This window comes from Cervus canadensis, chromosome 5, assembly GCF_019320065.1.
Source record: "Cervus canadensis isolate Bull #8, Minnesota chromosome 5, ASM1932006v1, whole genome shotgun sequence".
Lineage (NCBI taxonomy): Eukaryota > Metazoa > Chordata > Mammalia > Artiodactyla > Cervidae > Cervus > Cervus canadensis.
The window spans coordinates 26,996,472-27,013,823 of NC_057390.1; the positions used below are offsets into that span (position 1 = coordinate 26,996,472).

The 17,352-nt window shown below is 36.4% G+C and overlaps 1 protein-coding gene across 3 annotated transcripts in view; it reads right to left on the minus strand.

Annotated features, from left to right (window-relative positions):
* Positions 1 to 17,352, minus strand: part of SRBD1 (S1 RNA binding domain 1) — a 228,083-nt gene that overhangs the window by 189,671 nt on the left and 21,060 nt on the right. For all 3 annotated transcript variants that reach the window (XM_043468470.1, XM_043468468.1, XM_043468471.1), the window contains exons 5-9: positions 12,396 to 12,562; positions 8,371 to 8,488; positions 7,184 to 7,322; positions 3,074 to 3,170; positions 1,638 to 1,773 (exon numbers count right to left, since the gene is read on the minus strand). In XM_043468470.1, the coding sequence (XP_043324405.1) occupies positions 1,638 to 1,773; positions 3,074 to 3,170; positions 7,184 to 7,322; positions 8,371 to 8,488; positions 12,396 to 12,562 (657 nt within the window). The remainder of the gene's footprint in view (positions 1 to 1,637; positions 1,774 to 3,073; positions 3,171 to 7,183; positions 7,323 to 8,370; positions 8,489 to 12,395; positions 12,563 to 17,352) is intronic.

Sequence of the window (17,352 nt, forward strand, 5' to 3'; positions counted from 1 at the left end):
GATGGTTGGATGGCATCACTGACTTGACGGACATGAATTTGGGTAAACTCCAGGAGTTGGTGATGGACAGGGAGGCCTGGAGTGCTGTAGTCCATGGGGTCACAGAGAGTTGGACATGACTGAGCAACTGAACTGAACAGAAACTGTTATAAATATGCTCAGTTAAAGGAAATCATAAACAGAGACCTAAAAGAAACCATGAGAATGTTGTCCCAACAAATACAGAATATCAACAGAACTGGGAATCATAAAAAAGAACCAGAGAAATTCCTGAGCAAAGAAGTACAATCACTGAAATGAAAAATTTACTTAAGGGTTTCAATAGTCAATTTGAACAAGGAGAAGAATCAACTTGAAGATATGTCAATTGAGATTACAGTCTGAGAAGAAGAAAGAAAAGAAATGAACAGAGCCTAAGAGACTCGTGGGATACTCTAAAGCGTGCCAACACACATTTAACAGGAAACTCAGGAGAGAAAAGTGTTCAAAGAATATTTGAAAAACTAATGGCAATAATTTTTCCAATTTTGATGAAAAACACCTATCTACACAACCAAAAATCACAACAAACTCCAAGAAGAATAAACTTGGAGATCCACAGCAAGACAAATTATAATAAAATTGTCAAAAGGGAATCTTGAATGAAGAAAGGCAATTCATCATGTGCAAAGGCTTAGTAAGATTACCAGCTGATTTCTCATCAAAACGATGTATGTCAAAAGATAGTGGGATGACATACTCAAAGTGCGAAAAGAAAAAACTGTCAACCAAGAATTCTACACTCACAAAAGCTGTTTTGCAAGATAAAAAAACAAAAAACCTGGAGATCAGTTGCACAATAATGTCAATATACTTAACATTACTAAATTGTACCCTTAAAAACAGTTAAGATAGTAAAGCTTAAGTTGTATGTATTTTGTCACAACTAAAAATCAATTTTAAAAATAAGGAGACATTAAGATTTTCCAGATAAACAAAATCTGAGGGGGTTGACCCACCCTACATGAAACATAACAGGAAATCCTCCCGGCCGAAATAAAATCTAGATAGTAACTCGAAAGCATACAAAGAAGTAGAGAACACTGGTAAAGGTAGCTACACAGGTAAATGTATTTTATTTTTCTTCCTGTAAGTTAAAGCAACATTTCACACATAGATATATAACCTATAACTACAATTAGGATAAGAATTAGTAAAATGAAAAATGAGATTAAAAGAAAGATATAATGACTATAATTTATATAACTAGGTGAGATTTCTCATACTTTATTCTAAATCAGTTATCTCTAATTTGTATTTCAAATGGAAAAGATCCAGAATTGAGCTCATATCCAGATCAAATCTTTCCCTGGGAAGGAAAGTCTAATAAGAAAGATCACCTGCCAGAGAGCCAAGATACCTAGTGTTACACTGTTAGCTCTGCTAATAATTCTCAGTATCATTTACTAACTTCTGTGGATCTTCAGATTTCCATTTGTGAAATGCAGAGGATATAAGAAAATTATAAAAATTTATATGAAGGAAAAAAGAAAATAGTTGATTGAAGAGTCTTTAATTTCTTAGTAAAAAAAAGTAATAAATCTGAAGAATTATCATTATTACTACTATCAGCATGAATAAGCAGTTTCCTTATTTACCTGATGATGTTGGATGTTTCTTATATTGCATGAGAAGTTTTGATAGAGCTGAAACTTATCAACATCTTTTTCATTTACTTTTTTTGAGGACACTTTTGCCAAAGATGACTGGATATGAATATATCTATCTTGGCACCTGTTCAGATACACAAGTATTCAACCACAAGTAGTTATTAACACATATTTCAGTAAAGAAATACATTATACATAAATAAGATTAGCAAAAAACTAAATGAGAATTACCAAATAAGATTTTTTTATATTATGCTCAACTATAAAAATGATATTGACCCATGAAAAAAGGACTCCTCACCTATTCATGCTAGCATCGGTCTAGCACAGCACAGATCTATTTATATATCAACCCAGTCCTCCTATAGATACTACCTGCAGTTATGCAAGAGACCAATAACTCTGGCCTAGATATCATCCTTTTCTAACCACTGAGTTACAGAGTCAGAACCAATTAAAAGCTAAAAACAGGGGAAACGATATGTCAGGACAGCTTCCAATGACAATTTATGAAATTGAACCAAATTTCAGCAGTATAGCTACTTATAAAAACACATTTAAAAACCTGGGCAATTCTTCTACTTCAACTCATTTCTGAGGGCCACTGAGAAAACAGAAAAATTTTCTCCCTTATATCAACCAAAAACCCTGATAAGCAACAGCAGTCAACTGGTTCATCTCCACCTTTGCCCTCCCATGCACAGCTCACACAGCTAGAGATGTGGAGAGAGAGGAAGAACAGACCTCTGCAAAAAAAAAAAGCCCTGTCTTTCAATATACAGAAGAAAAGGAACGCCAGAGTACCTAAAAATAGGGTTTTTAAATAATGTCTTTTTTTTAGGAGGCGTAAAATCCATAAACACAAGTAGTGTCTAGGTCAAAAGGTTTCACTTTCTTATAAATTGGTGTGATACTATGGATACGCTGCTCTCTCCATCAGCTAAAATTAATTTTGAGGTCATCACATTTATCCATACCTGATATTAAACATTTTCAAGGTAATCCAACCACTGGTAAATACCAGAAATGAGATATTATAAAATGAAGTATATACATCACAATTTGCTTAAAAAGCAATGCCACCCACTCTAAATAGTTATGAATTGCTCTCTAGCATACACTGCATTATGTAGTGATTTTTAAACCATGTTCCTCAGAGGCCTCTGCTGAGGTGCTTCAGAATAAGGAGGATGAACAGGCAGTGTTCCAGGCTCCATGCCCAGAATTCAATTAAAACAACTTTACTTTTATCTGTTTCATGTACTCGGGTTCTGTTGTTTGAACAAAGAGTTCTGCTACTAAAAATATTAAAAAATTGTTTAAGTCTGAAAGTAAAGTTTTAATGAGCACTGGAGTTAGCACTAACTGTGTGACCCTTAACAGCATGTGTCCACAGAGCAGAAAACTCTCCAAGAGTTACTCACAATTTCCGAATGAAGTCAAGTGTGTCTTTGTCTTTAGCAATCATGTCTGCTAAAATATGCTGTACTCCTGTTTCAATATCCTGGAGTGCCGAAAGCCCTTTAAGAGAAGGGTAAGAAGGAAAACAAAAGCAAGAACTAGAGATTGGTGTTTAAATCTATAATTAAATCACAATAAATTTATTCCAGTCAAAATAAAACCTTAAACTGACAAACTTAAGACAGAAAAGTATCACAGCAGTGACAAGCTTCCCTCAGCATTGAAAACAAGCCTCCAAAAACAGCAATACAGGGCCTTAACATACCATATAACCTAGGGGTAAAAAAATGCAAGTCTGGAGCCAGCTGCCTGGTCTAATCCTGGCTCCACCACCCACCAAACGTGTGCTGGGCAAGTTACTTGTCCTCTCTGTGCCTCAGATTCCTATAGAAATGGTAATAATAGTATCTACTTCATGAACTATTTACAAATATTAAGTGCTGTTATAGGAAATACATATTAATAGTCATATCCCAAGGTATACTACCTCATTCCAGTTATAAAAATTCTCCTTTACAAGGAATTTTATTAATATTCCAATTTTGTTTATGAGGCATTTATTCACATTTTCAATGACCTATTTGAAATAGGTCTCAAATCTCAAATAAGCACAAAACAAGAGTCATTACGTGGTTGTTCATCTTTACAGCTAAACTGTCTACTAATGGTATGTGAAGTTCTCTCCAAGTGCTTTCAGGTTGCTAATTTACAGCAGTGTCTTGTATATTATGGTCCCTGCAATATCAGCTTCTATACTAAGAAATCATTTGCAATGCCTTCCTTCATTTCTTTTGTCTTTATAGTTCTATTTCCATTAAAGCTTTTTCTTGCATTAAAGCTTCAATTACACAAGCCCTGAGTATCATGTTTTTCTGAAGCACAGAATTAATGAGTAACAGGTGCAAAAAACAAAGAGCAGGACAGACTCACAGAATAATTAATAAAGAGGAAATGTCTTGTTGGGTTGCATTATGATAACTGATCTTAACTAATGATATAATTGCATTTATTTCAAGGAAATTTGGTAACTGAAATTAATAGGTATCCTGTTTACATTTTAAGAGAATTTCCCTACGAGGCAATTTTCAGGAACAATCTTTGATAGGTGGAAGACTGTATATATAAGAACTTTGAACAGCTATGGCACATAGTAAGCAGTCAGTAGATGTCTGTTCTTATGTTAGCTTTCTCGCTAGACCAGTCTTTTTCCTAGAAAACTACTCACTATGCACTTATTCCTGGAGTCCAAAAGTACCTCAGAGTATCATCACTAGAAGTTCAATGAGAGTACCAGGGTGAGAAGTCAGTAGTAAAGGGGAAAGCTACAATGAGAACAATTAATGAGAGAGAACAGAAAGAGGAGATTATAGACTTGGTGATTATAACAAAGAGCTTTTGAAAAGTTCACATCATTTGATGAAGATACAATTTGTAAACCTTATGTATTTAATGAACCTCATATAATTAAAATTATTCAAAAGCTCTAGAACAATAGATTGTATAGTCTAGGGACCCTAAAATAAAATCATACTACATACTTGCTAAAAATATAGATTCTAGACTGTAGTATTTTATTGTTTTACAGAGCATCCCAGATGATTCTGATAATCATTAAAGCTTAAAAAAAAAACCACTGCTGGGGAGGTGCATTGTACTACCTCAGCGCCAGTGCTTAACAGCAGGTGGAAACATTCAGTCATTCCAAAAGCTCATCCAAATTACAAATCCCCATCTCAGTCCAACTAGGGAGAGAGAACTGGAAGAGAGTCTTGTATGTTTTGAAAAAGCACCCTGTCTCATCAGAGAGAATTGTTCATTGGGGCTTAATACAGCCAAGGATAACAAGAGTTCAAAAAGTTTAGCACCTCAGTAAAATCAGGAGAAAATAATGTCCAGAGAACCAGAAAATCATATCCCTTGCCTTGCAGTAAAAGCTTTACAGCTACAGGCTCTTCAAACCTCCACAATTAAAAAACTAGACACTTCTCCTCAGCTTATCTGCACTAACACCATCTCATCTTACTTACAAAGGGGCAATTAGCTACTCCTCCTTGTATAGGGATATTCTGGATCTTCTAGGATGTAGTCCATTTGTAGCACAGCCTATCTTTCTGATTCGGACCAAATTCTTGTTGGTCTGTGGTAATTAAAAGTGCCTCCTATGTGGGGGGAGGGGGGTGGACACTGAAATATCTGGTTTCTTAAATACTTCTTTGAGGAATGATGGGAATAAGGAAAATACTTATTTAGAAAAACAGTAAGGAACAGAGAGTGATCATGAGGATGTATGTAGCATAAAGAAAGAGACAGAAGGGAAAAACATTCCAAGCAAACTTTGAAAAGCAATTCAAAATTGTTTAGAATTGATTACAATACTGCATTTGTGATCACAGTGAAAGAAAAAGGGAGAAAAGCAAACAGAAAGAGTTCTGGTATGTGTGCTAGATGGGTTCTGGTATGTGTAACTGTGCTAGGCCCTGACCTATCCCATCATCAGAAGTATCACCTAGTGCTCATCATCAGAGAGTACATGAGCATCACCCTGTAGGACAATTAAAAGATTTAAGGTTATCAAACATACTGAATAGGAACTCAGTATGTGTGTGAACTAAGGAAAACTTTGTACCAGAGGAGGTGAAGAGTAGAAGGAAAGGAAACAGACCAGAAGATAAAAATAAAACAAACCATAAATCACTGTGCATCTAACATTTTGAAAGCACCAACATTTGTAATAAAACATACCATCACTGGGCTCAGATAGTCTCCACTGTGGCTTACCTCAATGCTTGGTTATATAGTTGCAGCTAACATTAAAATATTAAAGTTGCAACCATTTGAAAATATAATGGCAAATCCACATTAAAAAATTAAACTTGAATTTTACTTATTTCAACCCATTTCTAAATTCAAACAATACAAATTTGCTTTTTCTTATGATTACTGCCCTTTTCAATACAGATATTAAGGTGTGCGTATTTGGGTATGAGCAGATATTCATGTTTTCACAGACACACATACTCAATTTTTCCAACTGCAAATCCGTATTTGCCCGATTACTTAAAAAAAACACAGGTTTCAGTACGCTGCTCCTCTACAGTTTGGTACATCCTGCAGATTTTGTTATCAGAGACTGCCCCCTACAGACAATCTCCCAGCCTAAAGAACAGAAGGTCAAAAAGAACTAGAATGAGAGTAGTGATCACCTGAGCATCAATCTCCCCATTCAATCCTATCAGAGCACTCCTTGATAAAAGCCACCACTCTTTCTTAAAAAGCTCTCACTTCAAGGCTCATTTTGACAATAAAACCAATACACCTTGACATGTATCATTTGTCACTTTTCTTGGGTTTTTCTTAGAAATATCTCTCCTTAGCCCTTTTCTCTTTCATCCTCTCCTATACATGTATACACACTGAGATAAGAAGATACACTTCAGAAAATGACAAGCATTTTTACTCATGGGGAGCAGACATGTGGGAGCAGGACTTTCTTTTACAATTCATGTCTGTCTGAGTTGTTGAAATCCTTTCTAAAGAGTAGATATGACTTTTTAATTGTAAAATTTTTATAAGTTTTTAGAAATAGGATAAAGGTTTTAAAAGAATACAGGAGTATCTGTATAATCTTGGATGCAAAGGGAATTCTTTAAAAAGAAAAAGAAAAAAAGCAGTTATCTTAAAAGATTAATAAAATTGAAAAATTAACTATGATAAAACTAAGACTCTATTTACCAAAAGGTAGCATAAAGAAAGTGAAAAGAGAAGTTACAAGTTGGGAGAAAAGATCTGTAACACATATAACTGAGAGAGAATATCTAAAACATACTCACAGATTAATAAGAAAAAAGAGAAACAACACAACAGAAAAATGAGCAAAAGACTAGAACAGGCAGTTTATCAAAAAAAGGAAAGCTAAATGGCTAAGAAAGAGATATACTGGTATTTGTTTTATTAGAATAATTTGCCCTTTATATGCTATACTATTCTTTTGTATTACTTAATGAAACCATTTTTTAACCTAAGTTTTCAAATTAAAAAAGAAACAGGAGGGACCTCTTTAAACAAGTAAGTACCTTTCACACTGGGTCTAATGTAAGAGAGCAGATTCAGCTCCCCTGGATTCTCCAGCAGTGTCCTGGCAGCTCCTTCTAATCCCAGTTGCTTTGCTCTCTGGGCTTTGGTGCCTTTGCTACCAGTTTTATATGGCGCTGACTAGGGTAAAAAGTCAGAAAACATAACAAATCAATCAATTTTAAAAAGCAAAAGTTAAAATTAGGACACAAAACGAGAGGCCATGCAAGAATGCTAAAGACATCCTCATTTCAACTCTTTCTTCTTCTTTCAGAGAGGAATTAATACTAACAGAATACAAGTTGTATAAAAAGTTATTCCTTATCAAATGCTTTATACTTTCCTACATGCTCACAGTTAGCTATTTGCTTGGATTCATTCCCTTTGACAAACTCAGTGCTTGGAATGCAAGGATTACAAGTTCTCAACTCAAGCAAGCTCCTCTAAAACATGTCCACGCACAATGCTTCTACTTCTGAGTACATATTCACTACTCAACCCACCTCCACCTGGCTTCTCTTTCCATACACCTTGCTGAAAGTGGTATCACAAAGATCCATAATGATCCCCTAATTACCAAATAAACATTTTTCAGTCCTTATTTTGCCAAAACTCCCTGCTATATTTAATTACTTAACCATTGATCATTACCCTCCTTCTATGACTCTGTCTCAATCCTATGGGTACCTTATCTCCTGACTCTCTTCATTACTTCTCTTATTATTCTTTTCATGTCTCCTTCTTAGGCTATCCCTTCCTTCGCCCATGCTTCAAAAGTTAGTGTTCCTCGATGGTCTACCCTGACCTACTTACCCTATGATCTTTCCTTGAGTGAAATCTTCCATTTTCACGGCTCCAAATACCAACTACATGCTGAAGACATTCACATCTGTGTCTCCAGTGTAACACTCTCCCTCAAGCTTCTCACTCCTGTTACCTACTCTTTTTCCTTACTCAACTGGGAATTCCTTGAACACAAGGAAATAGTCATCTTTGTAAACCCAAGTGCCTAGCACAAAAAAAAAGGCTTAAAAGATGTTTACTGAATAAAGAATATTTTGTTGAATTAAATAATGATGGTGGCTGATGACTCTGTGGCTTTTTATTTCTAGCTATTCTTTAACTATAAAAAGACACAAATTATAATATATTCAGGTAGGTGTTACATTAAATAAAAAGGGTTCCTTACCACGTGTTCTAGTTCTTCAAAAGTCTTACAGTTCAGCAAAGCTTTTAGCAGGCACTCAGACATCTTCCCCTCCTTTTTAATTTTCTGGATTGTGCTATGAGCCTTCTTTGCAACAGCCCTGAAAGTAAAAATTTTTGTAATATTTAATAATATTGATATTATGGGCTTCCCTGTGGCTCAGCTGGTAAAGAATCTGCCCACAATGTGGGAAACCTGGGTTCGATATTATATTGATATATTATATTCTAACACTCAGATCTCATTTAAGTTTTACCAATTGTTCCTATGACGACTTTGATACTGAATTCAGCTAAGAATGAGTTTTATGTAATTGCTATGTGTCTACAATCTCCTTCAAGATGAACCAGTATTTTAGTCTCTCCTTGATTTTCAAAATCTTGATATTTTAGAATATAATATTATTAAAACCTCTCATCCTATTTTATTACTTGTTATTATTTATAATCTCTAATAATGGTATTGCTAAAATGACAGGCAGAAAGTTAGAGAGATGTTAATATAAATTAGTAAAAATGATTGATGGAGAAGAAAACTAAACCTACTTATGAAAAAAAACCCAAAGGCAGAAGATTGTAAGTTAAACAGGAAGAAATATGCAGTCCTTCAATCACACCTTTGTGTCTTTTACATGCCTGATAGACCAAGATTGCTTTCAGAGACTGAAGTCTACCAGGATCACTTTGACAAAAGGCCAAGGATCCACTGACTTGCATATAAGGGAGAGGCAAGGCATCTTCAGAGGAAGTTTACTGTCCATAACCATAATCATTTTTTAATTCACTTTTTTAACAGGGACTCTCAGTAAGAAATATATTTTACCCTGCAACCCAATATATACACATGTAATTTCATATTCATTAGGTTTGTGCGAAAGTAACTGGGGTTTTCAACCACGAATTTTAAATCATCATAACTAGGCTCAAACACATCTTTATTAATCAAAATAGGAACCATTACAATCAATACATTTTTAACAATGAGAAATAAGCTTGCTCTTTTGTGCAGCATAAAAATCTGTGCTTTGGGATTTGACAAACTCTCAAAAAGCATTTTCTGTCTCCTGGTTGTGGAAGCATTTTCCCTGCAAAAGTTGTCGAGATGCTTAAAGAAGTGGTAGTCAGTTCGTGAGAGGCCAGGTGAATATGCTAAATGAGGCAAAACTTCATAGCCAATTCATTCACCTTTCGAAGTGTTGGTTGTGCAACATGCAGTCGGCTGTTGCTGTAGAGAAGAATGGGGTCCTTTCTGTTGACCAAAGCCAGATGCAGGCATTGCAGTTTTCAGTGCATCTCATCGATTTGCTGAGCATACTTTACAGATGCAATGGTTTCACTCGGATTCAGAAAGCCGGAGCGGATGAAACACCACCAGACAGGGACCATGACCTTTTTTTGGTGCAAGTTTGGCTTTGGGAAGTGCTTTAGAGCTTCTTCTCAGTTCAACCACTGAGCTGGTGGTCACTGGTTGCTATGTAAAATCCACTTCTCATCACACGTCACAATCCGATCAAGAAATGGGCCATCGTTGTGCACAATAAGAGAAGACAACACTTCAAAACAATGATTTTTTTAAATTCTTGGTCAGCTCATGAGGTACCCACGTTATCAAGCTTTTTCACCTTTCCAATTTGCTTCAAATGCCAAATGACCATAGAATGGTCGACGTTGAGTTCCTCGGCAATTTCTCATGTAGTTTTAAGAGGATCAGCTTTGATGATCCTCTCAACTGGTCGTCATCAACTTCCAATGGCTGGTCACAATGCACCTCAGCTTCAAGGCTTTCACCTACTTTGCAAAAGTTCTTAAACTACCAATGCACTACACGCTCATTAACAGTTCCTGGGCCAAGTGCATTCTGATGTTGCGAGTTGTCTCCACTGCTTTATGACCCATTTTGGACTCAAATAAGAAAATCGCTCAAGTCTACTTTTTTGTCTAGCATCTTTTCTACAGTCCAAAATAAATATAAACAGTAATAAGTCATCAGCAAAAAAACATAAAGCGAGAAATGCACATTAAAAAGATGTATAACCATAACCACATTTATAAAGAATGTATTTCAATATCAAAGAGTAAATTTCAACAATGCAAAAACCAGTTACATTTGCAGCAACCTAATAATAAAGTTATATAAACATATGATAGTTTCATTAAACAATATTTACCTTTACTACAGAAACTGCACTCATATTTCCTATTCTCTATTTCATTTTTGTTAAAGTGGTAATGACCCACTAAATTAGTTTCACTACTGATTGATGAGTAACAGTTAACACATTGAAAACCATGCTCTAGTCATAGAAAAAAGCTTAAGAAACACAGATACCATACCTAATTACCAAAAAGAAATCTCTGCATGACATAAAAAGATTTTCTAAGTCACTACTAATCAATGCCACACTTACTTAGAGAAACAGTCCTCTACTAATATTTAATGTATTCCTTTATTAACAGATGCCCAGAAATTGAATTCTGTTGCAGCTGAAATGCTTTTTAGAGAAAAAGTAATCTGAATTTTGATGTAAAAAATTTTGTAGGTCAAGCAAAATCATCTATAGGCCACGTATACAGCTCCTATCTGTCCATCACTCAATAAAAAACTAATTGGTAGAATACTTTTAATTTTTTTAAGAAAACTATTCCTGCTTGTTTGTGACACTTTCCCCAATTTCACACCCCCTAATCCTTAAACTTTCTTCATTACTTTGCCTTCAGCCAAACAGAGAGCTTACTTCAGAATTTGTAAACTGCTGGACTTCTAGACGTGGCCTATAGATGATTTTGCTTGACCTACAAAATTTTTTACATCAAAATTCAGATTACTAGTTTTTCAAAAATGGGAAGATCCAGCAATTTGAGTAGAGAAGACTGCATACTATGATCTGCTGGAGATAAGCAGTGGTTGGCCCTCTTAAACAGAACCTGTCATCTCCGATTTGCAGCCCTTTGTGCTTAATTATATTAGACTAGCCCTGGAAGATCTGACTCAGAAACCACTTGATTAAACTGTCATTTATATTTCTGGGTTGGCTAATTGATTCTGTTTCTCAATGAACTATAACTTCCCACATATTAACATTTGAATCCTCCTGGTACCAAAAGAAATTCCACAAAAGGGATAGAAATGTTAGTGAGATGCAAGTCTCTTCAAAATTATTAGGCTTGTTCTACTAATAAAAATAATCCTTAGAACTTTTAGCATGGCTTGATGGTAGGATTATATCCAATTTAAATCAGATCCTTGTTAGAGAACACAGGTATCAACAACATAGCACCTGGCATGTAGGATACATGTAGTAAATAAATGAATGGGGAAGAGTGTTTAAATAAACTCGACTGAATAATATAGTCAGATACTTATAGTCTCTGGTATGCTTATTTCTGAGTTCTTACAATAAGTCCAGAGGAATAATATTTTTAAAGGGTGTTTTCCATTCTATAATCATAAACAAGTTACAATCCACTACCATTAAATTACTATAAAAGAATACTTTTATATCACTTTTAAATTCTTTTAAATTACTTTTAAAAGAATAGAAAAGGGAAATATACATTTTTCCTAGCAAACTTGATACTGTCAAAGAACTCTCCATTTAGTAAGTTATTAAGAGGACAGTTTTACAAAAGCTATTGAAGATTTAGATGAAACTGTATTTTCCTGAGTTTCCTGCTGGTAATTCTCATTTTGCCATTATGCAAAATCACTTCGGTGAGAGAAGATGACATTCAAACTCACATTAATAATGCAAACCACCTTCTGCAGATTCCTGCCCAAGCTATGCAGGAACACACGAGCAGCGGGGCTCTGAGTGCCTCAATAAGGAACAGGAAGCTGGCTTCCTCTCTTGGTGGGGGACTGACTATACTCAGATCACAATAACTCAAGAAAACAAAATATTGGAACTGTTAAGACATGCTATCATTCTCTTTCTCACTGTTTCCCCTCATTGGCTCACATACCCTCTTTCCCCTTACACAAAGCTCATCCCTTCCCAGGTTTCTTACCGTAGCTCCTCTAGAGTTTGTTGAACTTCTCTCAAGGAATCAGCATCAAGATTATTAATAAGCTCTTTTCGATAACGTATAATGAAGGGAATTGTGTTATCATCATTAAAGAGACGAATAATATTGGCACAAACCCAAAGCTCAACATCAGTTCTCTCAGATAAAACCTGCAAATTAAGCACATCTAGTGATTTAAAACCCTGAAAATTACACATCTGTATTATAACATATGGTTTAAAATATAATATGAAATGTTTTCCAGTCACTTAGAAAGTAACTGCTGTGGTTTTAAAAAAAGAAAATTGCATGAAATATAGAATATATATTGATAATCACATAATAGACATTTCACTAATTCAATAAAACCCAATAAAAACCACTTTGTATCATCCAGATTCTACAGGGCTCAATGAGGTATGCATTTTTAACCTTTCAGATTGGCATCAAAGATTAAAAAGTTGGTAACTCGTTGTGTTGGCATAAATGATGGGAAAAGGCACTTTCAATTATTGCTAATGAGAAAGTATAATGCTATAACCTCTGGAGGAAGAACAATCGGCAGTATTTATCAAAATTTATAATGAATAAACTCTATGATCCAGCAATTACACTCCTGGGAATTTTGTTCTGACATATTCATACTTCTGGAAAATGATACTTATTTACAGTGATATTTTTTGAAGAACTTTTTCTAGAATGGTAGAAGTCAGCAAAAACCAGTCTACAGTGGGGAACTGGTGAATAAATTATACACCCTTGGAGAAGAACACCATGTAACTTACTCTTGTATGAACTGATATGGAATGAATTACAAGAACTTGGAACACAGCTTATTTGGGGGAAAGGTAATTGGTTGACTTAGAGCTAGGGCAGGAAGATCCTTCTGTGTCTTTGGCATTTTCTATGATTCCCATTTACCACATATTCAAAATAATTATTTTTTTAAAAGTCTATAGGTCTCAGCAAAAGGTACATGTAAGCAGAAAAGTTCAGAGAAGTCAGCCTGGAGAACAGAAAAAATAAAATGCAATTTCAGTCACTGTTCTCAAAACCTAAGCAGATTGTTAAAATAAAGCATGAAAGGCATAAATTTTACTATTATTTCAATCCTACTGCTCGAGATATGCCAAAAATTAAAGAAAAATTCAAAACTTATTAAAGAATTGTCATTATCAACTGGCCGACAAAATCAAGGCAATATATAAAACAGACTACATTTCGAAACAACAGATGAAATAAATGGCTGAACTCCAGAGACTATCGAGGATACTTTCATTCCTCTGTGTACCTGAAATCCTTAGGCCTACATCTTATGCATTCTGATGAATTAATACCATCTCTCTGGTGAGAAAGTCAGCTTCATATCTCCAGCCCTTGCTCTCTTTTGCATGAGCTCTGGACTCATTTTAAGTAAGTTACCTGATGTATTCTCTTGAAAACCTATTAGGCACCTCAAACTGCATTCACAAAAGTATTACTCTTCATTTCTTCCCCACAGCCCAGATTGTCTTTTACTGTTCTCCTTCCAGGCTTTCTAGGTAGCACAGTGCTAAATAATCCACCTGCCAATGCAGATGCAAGAGACATGGGTTTGATCCCTGGGTCGGAAAGATCCCCTGGAGTAGGAAATGACAACCTGCTCCAGTATTCTTGCCTGGAAAATTCCATGGACAGAGAAGCCTGGCGGGCTACAGTCCATGGAGTCGCAAAGAGCTGGGCACGACTGAGTTGCTGAGCACAGCACACACTCTCCTTGTACCCACTCCAACCCCATCGATGCCAATCTCCACAAAACAGTAAAAGTTACCTTTCCAAAATACATGATGGATCATGTTACCTGATTAGTCAAAACCTTTCAGTGATTCCCATAGCACTGAAGATTCCAAAGTCCCTACCATAACCCAAAAAAATACTGGCCTCCTCTCCAGCCTCATCTTACCCAGTCTTCCCCTCATTAGAAGCCAGCCCCAGTGGGCTGCTCCTAGACCAATGTTCAGTTCTTGGAACAAGCCCAGCTATTTTCCTCTTCAGAGGCCTTCATGTGGCTGCTCCATCATTCGGAAATGCTCCTTTTGCTTGATATCATCCCTGACCCCTACAAAGTCAGATATATCAGTATTCTCTCTTTGATCCTTGTACCTTGTCTCCTATTCCAGCTCATATCACTGTATACCACAGAAGCTTTCCGGGATGCTGTGGTTATCTCCCTCAACACCACCTCCCCATCACGTAGCGGCTTTGTGACCTTAGCACACTTGACCTCAGCTCCACCCGCACAGCACTGTGCTCATCAGCCAGCTGGTTTAGAGTCACACCGGCCAGAGTGTAGCCAGAGATGAGTCTAGTCCACATGCAGCTCAAGATCTGGCCTAGAATGCTGGACCTATATACGTGTCTTCCTCTGGAAAAACACAGTTTGTACCAGTACAATACTGAAGCTGGCTGGTAATGCTAGGAGAATCATGGACAGACTGTTGCAGTGAACTCACTGAACTTTCAATGTGTCTTCTTCATTGCTTAAGCTAGTTTGAGATGTGTTTTCTCTCACTGCAACGAAAAGCATTCTAACAATGTCCTCAGTATCGCTGTGTACTCCCTATCTAGTTCATCTAATGTTATCAAGGAAGCAAACTGAACTTCTAAAATGTCTGTTCTTTCCCTTCAAGCTCCCTTTCTGCTATTATCTTCTTTTATCCAAACCACAGAGCAGTTTTTTCGTTCTCTATATGTCTTCCACCCAACCTCCCTGCACTACTACTGATTATGTTTCTAAAATACATATATAAGTCCCTTAATTTTCTCCTCTTTTTTTTCTTTTGAACATAAGCTCCACTGACTTTTATCTAACTACTAGTAAAAGTCAAATCACTGTAGCATAGCTTTAAAATTCCTTCCCAAGCTTGGTCCCAAATTTCAGGAATAAACAATCTAGAAGGGAAGATAAAATGTTAATGTACATAAGTACAAATAAAACAGAATACACCAGGAAATAAGTGGTGTAATGTTTTCAGAGAAGAAACAGATGTCTCTGGTGTAATCAATGCTATAGGGGTAGCATTTCAGTTTGCCCTCGAAAGGCCAAGTTCTGAAATACAGACATAAGCCATGAATATGACAAAAACAATCATTACTTTGGAACTGGGGGATTGTTAGGATCCATGGGTTCTCACTAACCTAAACTAGCCAGACCCGCATCTGGATAGTACTAGGTCCTAACAAATCCAGAAGTGTCATGTGTATTAAGGGAGCATATGTCGCTGCTTATGCAAATCTGCTTCTTGAAATTAAGGAGAACAAAACTTAATATAAGCAGTCACAACTTTGGGGCTTCCAAATCATCCAATTTCTTCTGTCTTAATTTAGTCATTTATTTTAGCTCATATTATAAGCCAATAACCATACCAATTCAGTAATAAAATGTAAAAAAACAAGTCCCTCTTGCCAAGAAACTTCTAAACAAGAAGACAGACAGACAAGCAGACAGTTAAACTACAAAGTGATGTGTACTCTGACAGAAACATACAGACTGTTTGAGAGCATGTGGAAGGAAGAAGCATCTACCTCTGCAGAAATGGAAAAGCAACAAAGGAATGAATGTATCTCCAGGCCGCCAAACTGGGGCAGGAATTCTAGGGACCAAGAATAGCATATCAAAGGCACTGATGAGAAACCACCACACATTTTTTAATTTCTATCCTCAGTAATGCTACAATGTTCAAGGGGTACTGAGATGAGTGAGACATGGAAAAGTAGAAGGGGCTAAATGGTGAATTCAAACAAGTGTGAACTTTATCCTATATTCAATATCAAACCATCCAGTTCAGTTCAGTTCACTCAGTCGTATCCGACTCTTTGCGACCCCATGAACCACAGCACGGCAGGCCTCCCTGTCCGTCACCAACTTCTGGAGTTTACTCAAACTCATGTCCATTGAGTCGGTGATGTCACCCAACCATCTCATCCTCTGTCGTCCCCTTCTCCTCCTGCCTGACTGATCAATTTCAGCTATTGAGTCAACCCTCCTGGAAATTCCCTTGACATTCTGTAAGTCACTGAGATCTGGGGACCAGAGGCAGTGTTCCGCATGAGCTTTCTAAACCAGCAGCATAAACATCATCAGGAAACTCTGTTAGAAGTGCAAATTCTTGAGCCTCATCCCAGATCAGATGAATCAGAATCTCTGAGGTAGGGCCCAGCAATCTGTGTCTTAGAAAAATGAAGCAAACAACAAATGAGTAAGAGTTAAAAGTAAAGGTAAAATTTTCAGACTGGTTGGGGTAAGGCAGGGAACTATGATAGTTTTTATTTTTAAACTGTTAACACCTTTTACTTAATTTTTATAGTTAACTAGTGGATAGGAATGAGAGTAAAGGAAAAAGGAAAAAAGGAAAGCAGTCTCAATATTTTTTTAAGACTTAAGTAGAGAGGCACTTTTGGTGACTACCATTTTAAGCTAACACCTGTATAGGTGTTATGTTCTACAAACTTTTACATATTCAATATTAACTCATTTAAACTATGTGAGATAAATATGATTACTATTCCCATTTATATCACCAAGTCAACAGACATGAGTTTGAGCAAGCTCCAGAAGCTGGTGGACAAGGAAGCCTGGCGTGCTGCAGTCCATGGGGTCGCAAAGAGTCAAGACACAACTGGGCAACTGAACTGAACTGATTCCCATTTTACAGACATTAAAAACTGATGTTCAAAGAAGTCCAAGTAAATGGCCAAAAGTCCCACATGCTATTTTACCTCAAAAATTTGATTTGTGGGCAAAGCAAGATGCTATTCTTCAGGCAAAAGTACAGATTCATCACGTTGTCTCACTTCTCCTGAATCCCACTGCAGAGGAGCCGTGGTGCTGTCATACTGCCCTCTGGTGTCCAAAACCCCGAACAAGACGGCCTTCTCTCCAAGGGGCCTGAGAAGTTACTCCTCCAGGGCTATATTCCCA